The sequence below is a fragment of the Culex pipiens genome, chromosome 3 (genome assembly GCF_016801865.2).
Source record: "Culex pipiens pallens isolate TS chromosome 3, TS_CPP_V2, whole genome shotgun sequence".
Lineage (NCBI taxonomy): Eukaryota > Metazoa > Arthropoda > Insecta > Diptera > Culicidae > Culex > Culex pipiens.
This window is the reverse complement of record NC_068939.1, coordinates 165,633,742-165,652,053: the sequence shown is the minus strand read 5'-3', so window position 1 is coordinate 165,652,053 and position 18,312 is coordinate 165,633,742. Positions and strand designations below refer to the sequence as shown.

The 18,312-nt window shown below is 33.4% G+C and overlaps 1 protein-coding gene across 1 annotated transcript; it reads left to right on the top strand.

The window, feature by feature from the left end:
* Nucleotides 1-644: 644 nt before the first annotated feature.
* LOC120419119 (nuclear RNA export factor 1) lies at nt 645-17,653 on the top strand. Its single transcript, XM_039581721.2, is given in 7 exon segments — nt 645-848; nt 953-1,656; nt 1,659-1,829; nt 5,304-5,413; nt 7,355-7,391; nt 11,409-11,819; nt 16,552-17,653. Coding segments are annotated over 7 exon segments (1,989 nt in total). The 5' UTR covers nt 645-772; the 3' UTR covers nt 17,032-17,653.
* Nucleotides 17,654-18,312: the final 659 nt, after the last annotated feature.

Genomic DNA, 18,312 nt, shown 5'->3' with positions numbered 1-18,312 from the left:
CAGTGTTATTTACATTTGGAGCTAAACGACCATGGTTGCGGTAAACAAAAAATGATTAGTTTTGAGTAGGACACTTTGAATTTTTAGTGTATACACGTTTAATTCGCGTAAAACTGAAATTAGGGGTTTGAAGTACAGATTGTCTAGAGAAACAGATTGGCCAATGTTTCTGGACACCAAACACCCTTTACGCCCAGCAAAACTGGCAGTGTTACAAGCGCAAAAAATACGTTGCCAGTGCCTGTTTATTTTGCATTGGCCAGTCTGTTTCCCTAGACAGTCTGTAGTTTGAAGGGCACAATGATGATTGTGTCAAACTTATGTATGATGATCGATTATAAACGGAGATTTATGGACAGCTGTCCATCTAGATGTTGAGTAAATATCAATTTAAGAGAGCAGGAAAACTGCGCTAGAAATACAAACATTTTGTAAGAAAAAAAAATCAATAAAATCACAACTTTATTATCTGAACCACCTAAACTGAATAACCGTGCAGACCTTGTTCCACCAACTGGGTCTACTTTACCGACTAGTTCAAAAATTCACCATCTTCGAATCTTACTATTCATTATATCAAAATCAGAATCCACCTCCTGCTTTGACAGCTCGAGAGTTCATCCGCTCAGCTCACGTCAAACCACGAAAAAACCTGTGTGCTTTTGTAGAGCTGCGCTGCAAATCGCTTGGTGGCATAATTTTTGTGGTTCCTCGTCGTGAAATTCCCTTTTAAAACCACCTGGAAGTGCACACACTGCCAAAGCGCAACACCATGAGCAACCGTGGCGGAAAGAACCGTGGCCGCAACAACTGGAACCAGGGCGGCGGCGGCCGCAAGTTTTACGAAGGTGAGCTGTTTTTGGATTTTTTGTTTGGTTCGTCGCCATTTTGGACCACTTTTGAATCTTCCTGGGTGAAATTCGGATTGTTTACGTTTTCTGGTGGTTTTCAGCGACTGGGAACAACTACTCGGAGCATGACGATCGGACGGAGCGGGATCGGGGCGACCGGAAGGTGACCGATGTGAAGCGCCGGGTGAGCTTCAAGCCGTTCAACGGTGGCCGGAAGGGGGGGATTAAGATCTCGGACATGCAGATACGGGCCCACCTGGAGGACGACGAGGCGATGGCCGCTGGTGGGGGTGGGGGAGGTGGTGACTATGATGGAGATCGTCGGAACTTTAAGGGGGGAAGGGGGTTTAATCGGCACGGTGGACGGGGTGGGCGGAAGTCTCCGCCGTTGCAGCGGGGTTATCCGAAGAAGCCGAGACTGGTGAACGGGCCGACCAGCTGGTTCGAGGTGAAGATTCCGTACGGGCACAAGTACGAGAAGGATTTTATCTTGCGGTCGTTGCTGCAAGCGATTCAGCCGCAGCTGTTTATTCCGCACTACTGGAAGGTCGAGGACACGGCGGTCAGCTTTTACATCGAGGACTTTACGGCGGCGGAAACGCTGCAGCGGATGGACCGCACCATCGGGCTGCCCGACGGGCGGAAGAAGATTGTGATCGTGCGGAACGGATCGCCCCAGTGTACGGTGAACAAGTAGCTGAAGGAGCGCATGAAGCTGGCCATGGTCAAGCGGTACAACCCAGCGACGAAAGCACTCAACCTGGAGAAGTTCCACGCCGATCCGGACCTGGCCGACATTCACAGCGCACAGTGACCCGGCCGCAGATCATGATGGCCGCGTTCGACGTCATCAAGGAGAACATTCCCGATTTGGAGGCGCTCAACCTGAACGACAACAAGCTGCACATGCTGGACCACTTTAAGCTGCTGGACAAGAAGGCGCCCAACCTCAAGATCCTCTACATGGCCAACAATAAGGTAAGGTGCATTTCTGCCAAGAGGGTTGGGGAAGTTATTTTTTTATATGTATGATCTTTGTCCATCGATTCCTTTATGTTCAAATAAGCCATTTTGCATCATTCATTCATTAATCCGTAGAAATGATTTTTTCTAGATTTAAACATTCTTAGCGAAAATTGAAGTATCAGAACATTCAAAATTCAAAGCTTCAGAAATTCAAAAAATCGATTTTCTTTTGTTTTAATAGTTTTTTTTATCCAAAAAAAAATCAAAATTCATGTTCAAAATTTTTCGAAATTTCTATAATTTTAATTTAAAAAATCTGAAATTTAAAAAAAAATCAATATTCAAAAGGTCAAAATTTTAAAACCAAAAAGTATCAAATTCAAAGCAATTTAAAAAACAAAAAAAAAATTATCAAATATCTTTAGAATTCTTAAATTTTTTAATTCATAAAATTTTCTCAAAATTTATTTTCCCTAAAAGAGCACGCAGTTAGCAAAATCTAAACTTAGAAACATGTACCCTCCCTGTAAAGGCTTATGAATTGATCTCAGTTGAAAGGTTCTCCAAATCTCTGAATTGCAAATGTAACATCCTGGAGCAGAACTGCTAAATTCTAATAAACACCAATTGAATTGAATAAATTCATAAAAAACAAAATTCTTAAATTCTTAAATTCTTAAATGCCACAATTTTTGAAGTCATATTTTATGTTAGAGATTTTGAAATTATCAGAAGAAAATATTTAAAATATCGGAAATTAAATTTCTTTCGGAATACAAACTGTATAAAAATTCTTAGATTTTGAATTTTTAGACTTTAAAAACTTAAAATTTTATCATATTCATATTTTAGATTTTGATTTATTTTTGAGCTTATAGTTTGATGTTAATTTTTAGGTTTTTAAATATATTTTTTTTTGTAGATTTTTTATGACTCTTCCTTAACCGTCTCTTAAGGTTTTTTTTAATGGATTTGTTGCTTTCATTCTTTTGGAGCCTTTAAACATAAAACGAGTTTGTTTTTTTTTATCAAATTCTTTGTCAATTATCAAATGTTGGTCGCGATAAGCACAAAAATTTAGAAATTCAGAAATTTAGAAATACAAAAATACTTATATAAACAATACAAATATTTTAAAATCAAGAAATTTCAATAAAAGACTCAAAAATTAAAAAATATGTAAGGTCAAACATTGTACATTTAAATAATATTAAGGTTTCGAACATCAAAATTTAAAAGTTTAATAATGCTTCAATTAAAAAAAAACAAACAAATTATAATTAAAAGAAAACATTTAAAAAATGGAAAAATTTAATAAGTAAAAAGAATTTAATACTCAAAAATTGAAAACTAAAAAAATCCTTAAAATTCAAACAATTTATAAAACAGTTCATACTCTGTTGTCCGAAGTATTCGTCAAAACTTCCAATTTAATCAAGGTTTTTTCCTCTAAATTTGATTATGTAATCTAAAACCTTACTCCTGCTTTTGTAGTTTAAGATGACGGTATTTAAGAATCCAGAAATATGCGATTTCATGAAAATTTAAAAGATTTAGGAGAATTTAAGATAATTTAAGAGAATTTAAGAGGATTTAAGAGTATTTAAGAAAATTTAAGAGAATTTAAGAGAATTTTAGAGAATTGAGGAGACTTTAAGAGAATTCTAGAGAATTTAAGAGACTTTAAGAGAATTTAAGAGACTTTAAGAGAATTCTAGAGAATTTAAGAGAATTTAAGAGACTTTAAGAGAATTTAAAAGAATTTAAGAGAATTTTTGAGAATTTTAGAGAATTTAAGAGAATTTAAGAGAATTTAAGAGAATTTAAGAGAATTTAAGAGAATTTAAGAGAATTTAAGAGACTTTAACAGAATTCATGAGAATTTTAGAGACTTTAAGAGAATTTAAGAGACTTTAAGAGAATTCTAGAGAATTTAAGAGAATTTAAGAGACTTTAAGAGAATTTAAAAGAATTTAAGAGAATTTTAGAGAATTTTAGAAAACTTAAGAGAATTTAAGAGACTTTGAGAGAATTTAAGAAGTTAAGAGAATTTTAGAATTTTAGAATTTCAGAATTTTGGAATTTCAGAATTCTAGACTTCTAGAATTTAAGAATTGAAGAATTTAAAAAAATTAGAAAAAGAACGGAACAACATTTTTTAAAGTTTCTGAGTTTCTTGTGTGGTCTTCGGTTTTTGAAATCTAAATAAGCTATTTGCGAGGATAATTTACTGAAAAACGATCAACAGGCTGCGGAATTTTCGAATGTTTGCAGAAAGAGTGACAATTATTGAGTTCTGATCTCGTGATCTGAATTTGAGCAAGAAGCCAGCCACATAAATTGATGAAGAGGATTATTCTGGATCACTTGAAATGTTCCCGGTGAGGACTTTCCTGTTTAACTTTTTTTTCATTTGAAAGAATCCAATTTGCTCTCCATCCGCATTGACTATTACTTGTTCCTGTTTATCTGTTCTCATTTTGCTCAGCCTACCATCTGTCTCTTTTATGTCATTGTGAGGGGATAATCGATCCGTCCGCATTGATATACTCTCTTTTCATCTTGTCTTTCTTATTATTTTTCAATGTTTTTTTTTCTCACACTTACCAGGGGAGCGTTCTTTTGTTACGTAACGCAGTTGGGGGTGGGGGGGGGGGGGGGTCGAAGACCGTGTTACGCTCCATACAAAGTTTTAAAATTTGTTAGAAATTTTGTTACGAGGGGGGAAGGGGGTCCAAAAATCATTATTTGTGTTACGTATTAAAATAACGCCCCCTAGCTTAATTTGCTCTCCATCCGCATTTACCCTTTTCTCATCTATGATTTTCCATTTTATTAGTAGGGGACCATCCATAAACCACGTGGACACTTTTTTGGGAATCGCGCCCCCCCCCCCCCCCCTTCGTGGACAATTGACCATACAAAAAAAAACTTTTTTGTATGGAGCGTGGACAATCGCCATACCCCCCCCCCCCCCCTGAAGTGTCCACGTGGTTTATGGATGGTCCCTTAGTTGGATTCAAAGCCGGAAATTGGGGAGGGAGCATCAGGACAGTGGACAGTATGCTGTAATAGCGGAGACTGGATGTGGATAGTGGAAGACCAGAACTACGTCACAAGAGAGAAATAGTTTATTAATTGTGCAATTCTTAAAAATTGTCCAATTACTTCCTCTGTCAGTTTCCAGCTGTTTGCCGCGCCCTTTTAAGCCTATGGACAGCCCTCAAATTTATATGGAGACTTGTATGAAATAACGAATAATTCAAAATGGCTTATTTGGACACAGGAAATCGATGTTTAAAGCTTCATACGAATGAAAAAATACAATGAAAAGTAGATTTTTAGACTTTTTTTGAGAAGGTCCTATAAACATATGAAACACAATAGCTTATAGGACCTTTTTTTTTAAAAAAAAACTCTGGATTTGCGAAATTTTAGAGAAATGCCCAAAATGGTACACAAATCAAATTAATTCCCTCCTCGCAGATCCCGTACGTCACCGCCCTGGACAGTCTGAAGAACCTGGCCCTCGTCGAGATCAACCTGGAGGGGAACCAGCTCAAGGAACGCATCAAGGACCCAACCGTCTACGTCAGGTATTTTGTAAAGTTCTGGACCGCCGCCGCGTGCGGTTCCACCTCTTTTGTCCTTCTGTCTTGTGTTTCTACTCCTTCTGTGAACCGTCGTCGTGTGGATTTCACGCTGTCCCTTTTCACCCCACCCTAGTGGGGGGTGGTTCGAACAAAGATGACACGATTAATTTGATATGATGACACACTGGTTGACATCGTATCCGAAAAGTTTCCAAACCTGGAGCTGCTGACTCCTATTGTGGATGCGGCGGAAAGTGGTGCCGCAATTTACGCAAAGCGGCAACAGGTTTCGTGGGAGGGGGTTTGGGTAACAGGATCATTTTTCATGTGGTTTTTTCTCTCATCACACTTTTTAACGTTGTTCTAATTGACACGATTTTTTTAAAGAAAAAATGTGGTGGCACAAGTAAGCACTCAATTTGATAAAAATAAATCAATTCAATTCTTTTGAAACAATGATTTTCTCTTTGGCTTAAATTGGACGAAATCCTGATCAATTTGTTTTGATTGAATCAATGCAAGTTTTGTAACGCAAAATTAGAATAAGTAATAAAAAAGTAGTTTGTAAGAAAAAATATGTAAAATAAATAAAGAAAACAGAACAACTAGGTTTCAGGACATAATTGTAATTCTGAAGGTTTCTTCTCAAAAAGATCTGAGCAAAACATATCAATTCTCAGCTAGTAAGAAACTTTTTCGTTTTCAACAAAATTGATAAAGTTTTCATGCGCAGAAAACAAAACCGGAAAAAAGAGAATTTTTGAATAAAACCAGGAAAAAGGAACATTGAAGAAATCATCTAAAAACGAATCGAAACAAAACATCAACTAAAAAGTTGCAATCGAATCGAATAACTCAAATGAACTGTAAAAAAAAGATTGACCAATTGTAGGTTGGAAACCCGACTAAAAATGGAGTCTGCTTGAAGTGTCTAGTTTTGGACTCGAGAATGGAAACCCTTCTCGAACGCAGAAGAATCACATTCGTCGGTTGACGAAACGATCGTTGACTCAAACAAGCACAACAAAAAATAATACATCAAAAAAAAAAAAAACACTTTTACGAAAGTGACATCAACGGTTATGACCATAAAACGTATGGTTAAGTTGATGATCGTCGAAACTCTGTCCCAACAAGCCGATTTTCTTCGGTGGAATTAATGAAAATAACTTGAATGCTTCTGAAATTGAACTTTGAATGGAAATGGAATGAAGAAGCGCTGAAAAAACAACAATATTCACATCAGTTTTGTTCGTTGCGAAAAGTGATTGCTAGCTGTTGGCTCAAAAAAATAAAGAAAACAGAAAAAAAGTTAATTTGCTGTAAGAAAAATAAAGAAACCTGATGAAATGTTGAGGGATGCAAAAATGCTCATCGAAATATCATATTATATATATAAAAAAGAAATTCATAGCAAAAACTTTATAAAGATTCTAAAGCAAACAAACTTAAAAAATAACAAAATACAAAACAAAAAAAAATCTTATCTTCAGAAAACTTGTAACAATGAATTTCGACACAAATCCATCAATCAACAATTTAACGGCCAATTTGAATGTTCAGAAACTCACCACAAAAAATCCAAATTCACCACAGCTCATTTTGACGCGTTTGACAGTTGTTGCCAGATTTCGTGTGGTTTGTGCATTTGCAACTAGATGGCTCTAGTGAAGATTGATTGATGGATTTCTGATTGAAAATGTTAAACAAATTAATTTTTTTTATACGCTGGCGATCTAGTTTTAAGAAAAATGCTGTCACAAAATTTGCATTGTTTCAAATAGACTTATAGAAAATCCAATTTTTGCCATAGTTGAAAATCACAAAATCTGTAATTTTATTGAGTGCTTGCTTTTGCTGTCCGGTGTAAATTTTCTCTATTGGGAATATTGGAAAAAGAATAAACTAACACACTTTCTTCCTTATTTACGTATCTTCCGCCAGCGAGGTTCGCAAACGGCTACCGAAGGTGATCAAACTGGTAAGTTTTTGGAACTTTCACTATTACCTATTTCTTTTTTGCGTTTTTCCCTGCAAGTCTCCATTCAATTTCGGCAGCGATTCTCACAAAAATGCTATGTTAAGGTGAAACGGGAAAGCAGCTAATAGAAGCACTTTGGAGTAAAATACCGTAACTTAGACAAGTTCTAGGGGGTAGGCGTGGCTGAATGGTTACGCTGTTCGCTTTGAAAGCGGAAGGTTCTGGGTTCGATTCCCATCTGCTCCTATCGAGAAATTATGGAAAGAAGGAAATCTGAACACTTGAATATGAACGAAAAAATCATTAGCTCGCGGCGGGGTTCGATCCCCCGTCCTTTGGGTCAGCAGACAAAATGCTAACCACCAGACCATCGAGGCTTAGTTGACTAGAAGGATTAAGAATGCTATAAGAATCCAAGAAACTTGATTGGATGTGAACCTAAAAACAGGACATGCAATATTGAATGCAAGTTGAATTCAAGGACACTTACTGGTTGCATAATTGTTAGGCGAATATTGAACTTTCAACACGACCAGAATTCACCACAAAAAGCTTGGTGAACCGAGAATTGGAAAGCTTCCAAAATGAATCCAAGAACATACGAAGAATTAAGGACTATAAATAGATTTGACCGGCCGCATCACTTACCACGGTGAATCCTGGCTTCACACCCATCTTACTAACACCCTCAAACCTCACGTGATACTTTGTCGAAGACGCAGCTGATTTAGCGGTCTTCATCACTCAAGTTTCGGACTAAAATTCCTATCCACTTCCCCCGTGTCTTACCACTGGTCGTGGCCGGCGCTGTGATTGGCTAGCATGATAGGGACATTTGAAAGTTGCGAAGTGGTGATGATTGGTTCCTACTCTTCATCTGTGGTCCACGGAGCAATTCTTGGAGGTCCTGGTCAATAACAGAGTAGCAACTACGGGTAGACACCAATGCTATGCTATGCTATGCTAAATACCGTAACTTAGACAAGTTCTATCTGTTACAGACGATAAAAAGAACGATAGCAAGCAATTTGTCTAGTTCTGAAATTGGTTTAAGTTGTCCAAAAACTGGCGTCCCGTTTCACCTTAACATTCAACGTAAAACCTAATAAAAAACGTTACTTAATTCACCTTTAGGTGGTTGGTGCCCTCGTCACATTCATGAAGTCAATACATTCAGTAAAATAGCAACATTCCCCCTTAACATGTTTAACAAATCAACTTTATTACTTATTTCTTTTGATAGGGATCGCAGACCTTCAATATTTCTGGCTCATCGGCGAGGTCTGATAAAAAAAAAACCTATCCAACGATAGTTCGCATGGAAGATTCAGATAATATTTTTATCACAATATCTGAGATCCGGCCTCCAAAAAGTGTATAAATAACACTTAAGTGCCAATAACTTTTGATAGGGTTGTCAGATCCTTGATCTTTTAGGCTCATTCGAAAGGTCTTTTGATTATCTAACTAACGATGAATTGCATGATGGACCCGGACATCATTTTCATTGAAATATCTGAGATCCGGCCTCCAAAAAGTATATAAATCACACTTAAATGCTAATAACTTTTGATAGGGTTGTCAGATCCTTGATGTTTTAGGCTCATTTGAAAGATATTTCGATTATCTAACTAACGACAGGTCGCATGATGGACCCGGACATCATTTTTACTGAAATATCTGAGATCCGGCCTCCAAAAAGTGTATAAATAACACTTAAGTGCTAATAACTTTTGATAGGGTTGTCAGATCTTCAATGTTTTGGGCTCATTGAAAAGGTCTTTTTAATACCTTTCTGAAAATGCATAACATGTCAGAGTTTCTTGCAATAACCACCCTTTTTACAATCTTCCGGACATAAGCCAAAATCGTTTTTTTAGCATAACTTTTGAAGTACTTAACTAAACTTGCTGATTTTAAATAGAGACCTATGGGACCCCAAGACGGATCAAATGAGACTAATACGGTCAAAATCTGTTCATCCAGTCCGGAGATAATCGAGTGACAATTTTTTTGTCCATCCACCTACACACATCCACACAGACATTTGCTCAGAACATGATTCTGAGTCGATAGCTATACGTGAAGGTGGGTCTACGAGGTCGAATTAAGAAGTTCATTTTTCGAGTGATTTTATAGCCTTTCCTCAGTAAGGTGAGGAAGGCAAAACAGAAAAAAAATCATAAATTGTAAAGGCTTCTAGCATTTGTTTGAAATTTTTTTTTTAAGTCTCTCGATTGTTGAAAGATGAAAAAACATCAAAGTTTTAGGTATTGATTAGGATTATTCAGAAAAAAAAAACAAATTCACTTCTATGTGAACCATCGGCAATCTAAATGCAACGGTCAAGAAAAATTTGATGGCTGATCTTAATATTCAGATTAGCTATCTTAAGAAAGGAATTTCTGCACAAAACATGAGGTTAGTTTTTTTAAGGTAATTTTTTTACCCAACTCGACTCCGATTTCATCGAAAAGAAAGACGAACTGTCTGGAAATTATGCACTGAAATAAAAATACACGCTATTTCCACGAGACTTGTTGATTTTAGGATTTAAAACTAAAATTTGGAGGCGAGCGCGCGATTTTTTTCGCTCAGTTTTTTCGTGGAATAAGCCTCATATGTTGCAAAAAGCCTCACAAAAATGCAAGATGGTATGTCTTTCCGAAAAAATAATAATATTAAAACCGATTGCGGGAATCGATTCTCTCGACAATTTTTCATATTAACCATTTTGACAATTTTCCAGGCTTCTTGCAACATCTAATTCTAGCTAATTCAGCTAAAAATTAAGGGCAAAAAATCGTACGCTCACCTCTAAACTTGACTTTTAAACCTTGAAATCAAAAAATCTCATAGAAATAGTGTATACGTTTATTTCAGTGTGTTTTTTAGCAAGCTCGTCACATTTCTTACAAGTTTGTCTTTGATCTCTTTTTGATACGATGCTTCGAGATACAGCAATTTTTAAATTACAAAATACAAAAATATTTAAATAACTTAAGCCCTTCTCAAATGTCATTCTCGAGTGCAACTGGCTCCATATACACAAAAATGGCTTGTATAAGCCTAGGATAACATGTTTACCAAGTTTCATTGTAATCGGAGAGGGTCGGACATGGAGTTGCTCAAAACAAGAAAGTCGATTTCAATATTAAGTCTAAGACTGCTTCATAAAATAAAAAAAATCGAAAATTGAAGTAAATGTTAGATCTCAATAATTCACCAAATAAGAAAATTAAAATAAAAAACACACACAATTTGAACCATAAAAAAATCCAGAATTGGGAGTTTGGACATAATTTGTAAAATCAAATCAGATTAATTTTTTTTTGCATGTTCATCTAGTCTTATTTGTTTTATTTTGTAGGAATATTGTTATTTTTTAAGTTACTTTCTTTTTTGATAGTTTTTTTTTACAATTTAAAGTTGAAATTTTTTAGGTTTTATTTTTTCGTTTTATTTTTAGTTTTTGAGAGAATAAAAAAAATTGAAGAGTTATTTAAGCATTAATGGGCAGTTGGGTGACACTTAAAAAAATATAAATTTTATAGTTTCTTTTTTAAAAATATAACTGTGGAAATGCGATTTTTGCGAAAATTGGCGAAAAACGCATTTTTTCGACCACCCTATTTCGGATAGGAGCAGCACGCGAAATTAAAAAAATAAAAATACGGGTCTTATTATTTTTGCCAAATTTTATCCAAATCGGTGTTCTTTTGATCTTGATCTTGCTGGTCTGACGTGAAAACGCTGTAAATTCAAAAAAATTAAAAACAGGGTTTTGGGAATTCAACATTAAAGTATGTTTTCTTCTGAATGACCCTAATCAATACCTACAACTTTACAGAAGACACGAAATCGATCAGAAAATTCCTTTCCGAGATACAGATTTTCTTATTTCCACAAACTATTTTTGTATGGACAGCTGACAAAATTGCATGGAGACTTGTATGGCCGAACAAATTATGCAAAAAAAAAATCCTCAAATTAACCTTCTATTTCCCCCCCTCTCAGGACAACATGGACCTCCCGCCCCCGATCGGCTTCGACGTCGAGGACGACGACAACAAACTCCCCCCGGCCAAGGCGTCCTTCCTGTGCGACGCGGCCGGTGCCGACATTGTGCGCCAGTTTCTCGAGCAGTACTTTATCATCTACGACTCGGACAATCGGCAGCCGCTGCTCGAGGCGTACCACGAGCACGCGATGATCTCGCTGACGGTCGTCAACAGTCCAGCGCAGACGAGCCAGCAGCGGTTGCAGGCGTACCTGACGTACAATAGGAACATTTCCATAAAGCGGGATTTGGAGACGCGCTGTCGGTACTTGAAGATGGGACGGTTGCCGGTGGTGTCGTTCCTGTCGGAGCTGCCGAATACCAAGCACGATCCGCAGTCGTTTGTGGTGGATTTGACGCTGTTTACGGTGAGTGTTTGCATGGTTTTGGAAAAGAACTTTTTCCTGTCCATATTTGAATTTCACTTCGTTATTACTCATGTCTGACACATAACCACCTGCACAATTTTTTAAACAATCTTTTATAAAATAGCGTGTCCAATTTATGATGTAAAAGTTAGTTTAGTACGGTTTAAAAAAAAAAACTTAAAAATTTAAAAACTAAAAAAAAACTCAAAAACAAAATAAAAACTCAAAAACTTGAAATCTAAAAAAAAAATAAAAAAAAAACAAAAACCCAACAATTTAAAAACTTAAAAATCTAAAAAACTTAAAAACTTAAAAACTTTCAAACTAAAAAACTTAAAAATTAAAAAACTTTCAAACTTAAAAACTTTCAAACTTATAAACTTTATAATTTAAAAATTTAAAAATTTAAAAGCTTTCAAACTTAAAAACTTTCAAACTTAAAAACTTTCAAACTAAAAACATTCAAACTTGAAAACTTTCAAGCTTATAAACTTAAAAACTGTCAAACTTAAAAACTTTCAAACTTAAAAACTGTCAAACTTAAAAACTTAAAAACTTTCAAACTTATAAACTTTATAATTTAAAAATCTAAAAATTTTAAAACTTAAAAACTTTCAAACTTAAAAAACTTAAAAACTTAAAAATTAAAAAACTTTCAAACTTAAAAACTAAAAAACTTTCAAACTTATAAACTTTATAATTTAAAAATTTAAAAACTTAAAAACTTTCAAACATAAAAATTTCAAACTTAAAAACTTTCAAACTTAAAAACATTCAAACTTGAAAACTTTCAAGCTTATAAACTTAAAAACTGTCAAACTTAAAAACTTTCAAACTTATAAACTTAAAAACTTTCAAGCTTATAAACTTAAAAACTGTCAAACTTAAAAACTTTCAAACTTATAAACTTTATAATTTAAAAATTTAAAAACTTAAAAACTTTAAACTTAAAAATTAAAAAACTTTCAAACTTAAAAATTTAAAAACTTAAAAACCTTTCAAACTTAAAAATTAAAAAACTTTCAAACTTAAAAATTAAAAAACTTTCAAACTTAAAAACTTTCAAACTTATAAACTTAAAAACTTTAAGCTTATAAACTTAAAAACTGTTAAACTAAAAAACTTAAAAACATAAAAACTTTAAAACTTAAAAACTTAAAAATTCAAAAATCAAAAAAAACTTAAAAACTTGAAATCTCAAAAAAATTACGTTAAGAGGCAGTATTTGTAGATTCTGCTCGGTTTGTTCTAGAGGTCGTATCGAGGTGCTCCGATTTGGATGAAACTTTCAGGGTTTGTTTGTCTATAGATGAGATGAACTCAGGCCAAATATGAGCCCTCTACGACAAAGGGAAGTGGGGTAAAACGGGCATTGAAGTTTGAGGTTCAAAAAACATGAAAAATCTTAAAATTGCTCGTTTTTCCGTAAAACTTCATCAATTCCAACTCTCTTAGATGCATTCGAATGGTCTTTTGAAGCCCTTCAAAATGTGCTATAGACATCCAGGATTAGTTTGACTTTTTCTCATAGCTTTTGCAAATTACCGTTAAAAATTGTCTCAATCTAATGTAAAATTTTCTGAGGATTCCGAATATGTCAAAATTGAGACCAAAAAGTCCCGCTGTGGAAGCCTACAGGGCAAAAACCAACGTTGTAAAATGTTTGTTATAGAAAAATCGAAAAACTATGAGAAAAACTGCGATTGGCCAAAAAGTTAATACCGTAGGCTTATAGTCCATAAAATTCCCTAACTTTTGACCTATGGGAGTATGGGTGTTGGAGGATGTTGCAAAAAGTTATTAAGGTTTTAAAAAAATCAATTTTTAACAGTAATTTGCAAAAGCTATGAGAAAAAGTCAAACCAAACCTGGATGTCTATAGTACATTTTGAAGGGCTTCAAAATACCATTCGAATGCATCTAAGAGAGTTGAAATTGATGAAGTTTTACGGAAATGCGAGCAATTTTAAGATTTTTCATGTTTTTTGAACCTCAAACTTCAATGCCCGTTTTACCCCACTTCCCTTTGTCGTAGAGGGCTCATATTTGGCATGAGTTCATCTCATGTATAGACAAACCAACCCTGAAAGTTTCATCCAAATCGGAGCACCTCGATACGACCTGTTTCACATCGGTGAAAAACTCGCTCTTAAGACTTAACATAAAGATACAAATTTTAAGTGCAACCAGCTGAAATCAGTTTAAAATGCATTCTCCTGCGTTTTGAATCATTTTTAGCATGTTTGGGTTAATTGATGTTTAGTATCGCAAAAAAATGTTTTCGCTAAAATTTTAGTTTTTTCCAATCTTATATTTTTGATAAGTAATTATTGCAAACAACTGAACTAATTGTTAAAAATATGATCTATTATTTCAGTTTTTATATACTTTTATTTGCCTCTTTCCCCCACGTAGCCGAGGGACAAAAACTTTGATAAAAATTTGCATCGGCCTAAAATGAAAAAAGTGATCAGAAATGGTTTTTAATCGTGTTTTCTACCGTTGTGCATAAAAATTGACATAGGACTTCAAGACCCTTATTTTTAAATTGTATAATTCTAAAATTCTGAAATTCCAGCATTCCAACGTTCCAACATTCCAATTCTAAAATTCTATAATGTGAAAATTCTAAAATTCTGAAATATCACCATTCTAACATTCCAACATTCCAACGTTCCAACATTCCAATTCTAAAATTCTAAAATTCTAAAATTCTAAAATTCTAAAATTCTAAAATTCTAAAATTCTAAAATTCTAAAATTCTAAAATTCTAAAATTCTAAAATTCTAAAATTCTAAAATTCTAAAATTCTAAAATTCTAAAATTCTAAAATTCTAAAATTCTAAAATTCTAAAATTCTAAAATTCTAAAATTCTAAAATTCTAAAATTCTAAAATTTTAAAATTCTAAAATTCTAAAATTCTAAAATTCTAAAATTCTAAAATTCTAAAATTCTAAAATTCTAAAATTCTAAAATTTTAAAATTCTAAAATTCTAAAATTCTAAAATTCTAAAATTCTAAAATTCTAAAATTCTAAAATTCTAAAATTCTAAAATTCTAAAATTCTAAAATTCTAAAATTCTAAAATTCTAAAATTCTAAAATTCTAAAATTCTAAAATTCTAAAATTCTAAAATTCTAAAATTCTAAAATTCTAAAATTCCAAAATTCTAAAATTCTAAAATTCTAAAATTCTAAAATTCTAAAATTCTAAAATTCTAAAATTCTAAAATTCTAAAATTCTAACATTCTAAAATTCTAAAATTCTAAAATTCTAAAATTCTAAAATTCTAAAATTCTAAAATTCTAAAATTCTAAAATTCTAAAATTCTAAAATTCTAAAATTCTAAAATTCTAAAATTCTAAAATTCTAAAATTCTAAAATTCTAAAATTCTAAAATTCTAAAATTCTAAAATTCTAAAATTCTAAAATTCTAAAATTCTAAAATTCTAAAATTCTAAAATTCTAAAATTCTAAAATTCTAAAATTCTAAAATTCTAAAATTCTAAAATTCTAAAATTCTAAAATTCTAAAATTCCAAAATTCTAAAATTCTAAAATTCTAAAATTCTAAAATTCTAAAATTCTAAAATTCTAAAATTCTAAAATTCTAAAATTCTAAAATTATAAAATTCTAAAATTCTAAAATTCTAAAATTCTAAAATTCTAAAATTCTAAAATTCTAAAATTCTAAAATTCTAAAATTCTAAAATTCTAAAATTCCAAAATTCCAAAATTCTAAAATTCTAAAATTCTAAAATTCTAAAATTCTAAAATTCTAAAATTCCAAAATTCTAAAATTCTAAAATTCTAAAATTCTAAAATTCTAAAATTCTAAAATTCTAAAATTCTAAAATTCTAAAATTCCAAAATTCTAAAATTCTAAAATTCTAAATTTCTAAATTTCTAAAATTCAAAAATTCTAAAATTCTAAAACTCTAGAATTCTAAAAATCTAAAATTCTATAATTATGAAATTTTGATGTTCTGAAATCGAAAAATTTTAAAGTTTGAAACCTTAAAAAAAAATTTTAAGTTTGAATACTTAAAAATTTTAAAGTTAAAAAATTCTAAAATTTTAAAGTTTAAAAATTCTTAAATGTAAATAAAGGGGAGGGGAAAAATGTATAAAAATTTAAATAGCAAGCCATAGTCTCAACATTTGAATGCAAAACGTGTTTTAAAATGCATTTTACACTAGTTCAGTTGTTTTGCAATCATTAGTTCTCAAAAAAAATTATGATTTGACAAGAACTAAAAAAATCGCGAAAAAAAATTCAAGGGATTTTTAAATCAACTCAAACATGCTAAAATGATTCTAGACGCAGAGGAATGCGTTTCAAATTGATTTCAGCTGAAATTGAATTATTGAAGTTTTCTGAAAAAAAAAAATGTTTTAAACTTTTGTTGAAGAGTGTTATTTTTTCTGAATTCTCGATTAAATTTTCAAAAGGCCCTATCTGCATATGAAACCCATGAGAGATAGGTTGTTTTGAAAATTTAATCTAGAATTGTTCTTAGCACTAATCACAACATAGCTGGACCGCATCGATAAAATTTCCCTTCGCGAGTTATATATTTTGGAATATTTACATTTTTTTAAGTCCTCAAAAAGTTTTCTCAAAAAGCAAAAAAATAATTAGTGTGTGACAGTAAAAAAAAATATTTATTTTGATTTAAAGTAAAATTTGACTTCTTGTTTCCTAAATCGATATTTCCTTCTATTCCCACAGCCCCAGCTTCTCCTCCTAACCGTAACGGGGGTGTTCAAGGAGCGCAAGCCGGCCGTCATCAACGAACCGTACCGGTCGTTCCAGCGCTCGCTCGTCATCGTGCCGGGCGCCACCGGCGGCTTCTGCATCCGCAACGAGGTCATTCACATCAACAACACGACCCGGTTGCAGGACGAAAAAGCCTTCAAAGATCCCGTCTCGAGCCAAGGATTCCAACCATCGGCGGCAGCATCGACTTCAGCGGCAGCAGCACTACCAGCACCTACGGCAGCGGCGGTTCCGGTGCTACCCGGCGGCGCCCCGGACGACAACACCAAACTGCAGATGGTGCAAGCGATGGCCACCCAGAGCAACATGAACCTGGAGTGGAGCCGCAAGTGTCTGGAGGAGACGAACTGGGACTACGAGCGGGCGGCGTTCGCGTTTTCCGAGCTGCACAAACAGAACCGGATACCGCCGGAGGCGTTCGTGAAGCCATGAAGTGTGGTGGCAGAATCGACGGCAGGATCTTTATAAATTTACTCTAGTTTTAAGGTTGGCAGTTTTTATTTTGGGAGAAGAGATTCAACCCTTGGGGGAGGTATTTCTACTTAACAAAAAAATAGAATAGAATTTTTGACTGTTATGGAATGCTGATAAATTTGGGCGAGTTTTCATTTGTGTCAATTCCTTGTAAAGTGTAACACTTTGTTGTCTCCATCAAGCGTTAATTCTCTTCTCCTGAAAGCTGTCCCTATTTTTTTTGTTTTAGCTTTAAATTCTCAGAGTGTAAATCATGATTAACATAAAAAAGCAAACAAGCAAGTAAAGCAGTGTCTCAGGACGACGCCGTCGTCGCGACAAAAAAGTATGAAATACTTTCTGGAAAGTTAAACCCAATAAAATAAGCAATTCTAATTGTACAAAGCTAATGCAAAAGACTTTCAGTGTTTCTGCATGCATTATACGTTTGTCCTTTTTCAGACAGTGAAAACTATATTTCTAGCTTAACATTCTCAAGAGCCAACCATTTTATATAACAGAAGATCATGAGAGACCAAACAGCAGCGAAAAAAAATTAAATAATGTTTTTAAATCATAAGTGACCATCATTGTAAAAATAAGCAAAAAATACAAACACCATCCTCTTTTAAACTGAAGATAACAAAAAAGTTTAGCAAAAACGCAAATCATGCCAATAAAATTTTTAGACTTGTAAAACAAACCTGGTTTTATTTAGAAATGTCCGAAAAAGGGTCCTTTGACCAAAGTGAGGTACTAGTTTTGCGAGAATACAACGTCCAACAGCATCAAACGAGCGTTAAGTGCGCTGAATGCAGAGGGAACCATATCGCCAATGTTCGCGGTTGCAGTGCGCGTAAGCAGTTTAATTAATGGATTTGAAATGAAGAAGTAAGTATAACACTCAATTCTAAAATTCCCATATTTTAAATTGATAAAATTTCAAATTATTTTTTTATTAAAAGTTATAAACTCCAAAATTACAAGATTCTTAATCCTCTACAACCAAACCCCGCCTTTAGACGGGCTTCGACCTAAAAAATCTTCAAAAATAAATTTTTCAACCAATTTTCGATCTTTAAAAAACATTGGAAAGAAGAACTCTTAAAATTTTAGAAAATTTTAGGGTTGGATTTGACTTGTTTTATGTGACTCTGCCAAATTTTTAAAAAATGTCATTTCTTTAGGGATCAACTTTGGATGTGTTTTTACTGGCATTTCCGATATTTTAAGTAAACAGAAGAAAGCAATATTTTTTGT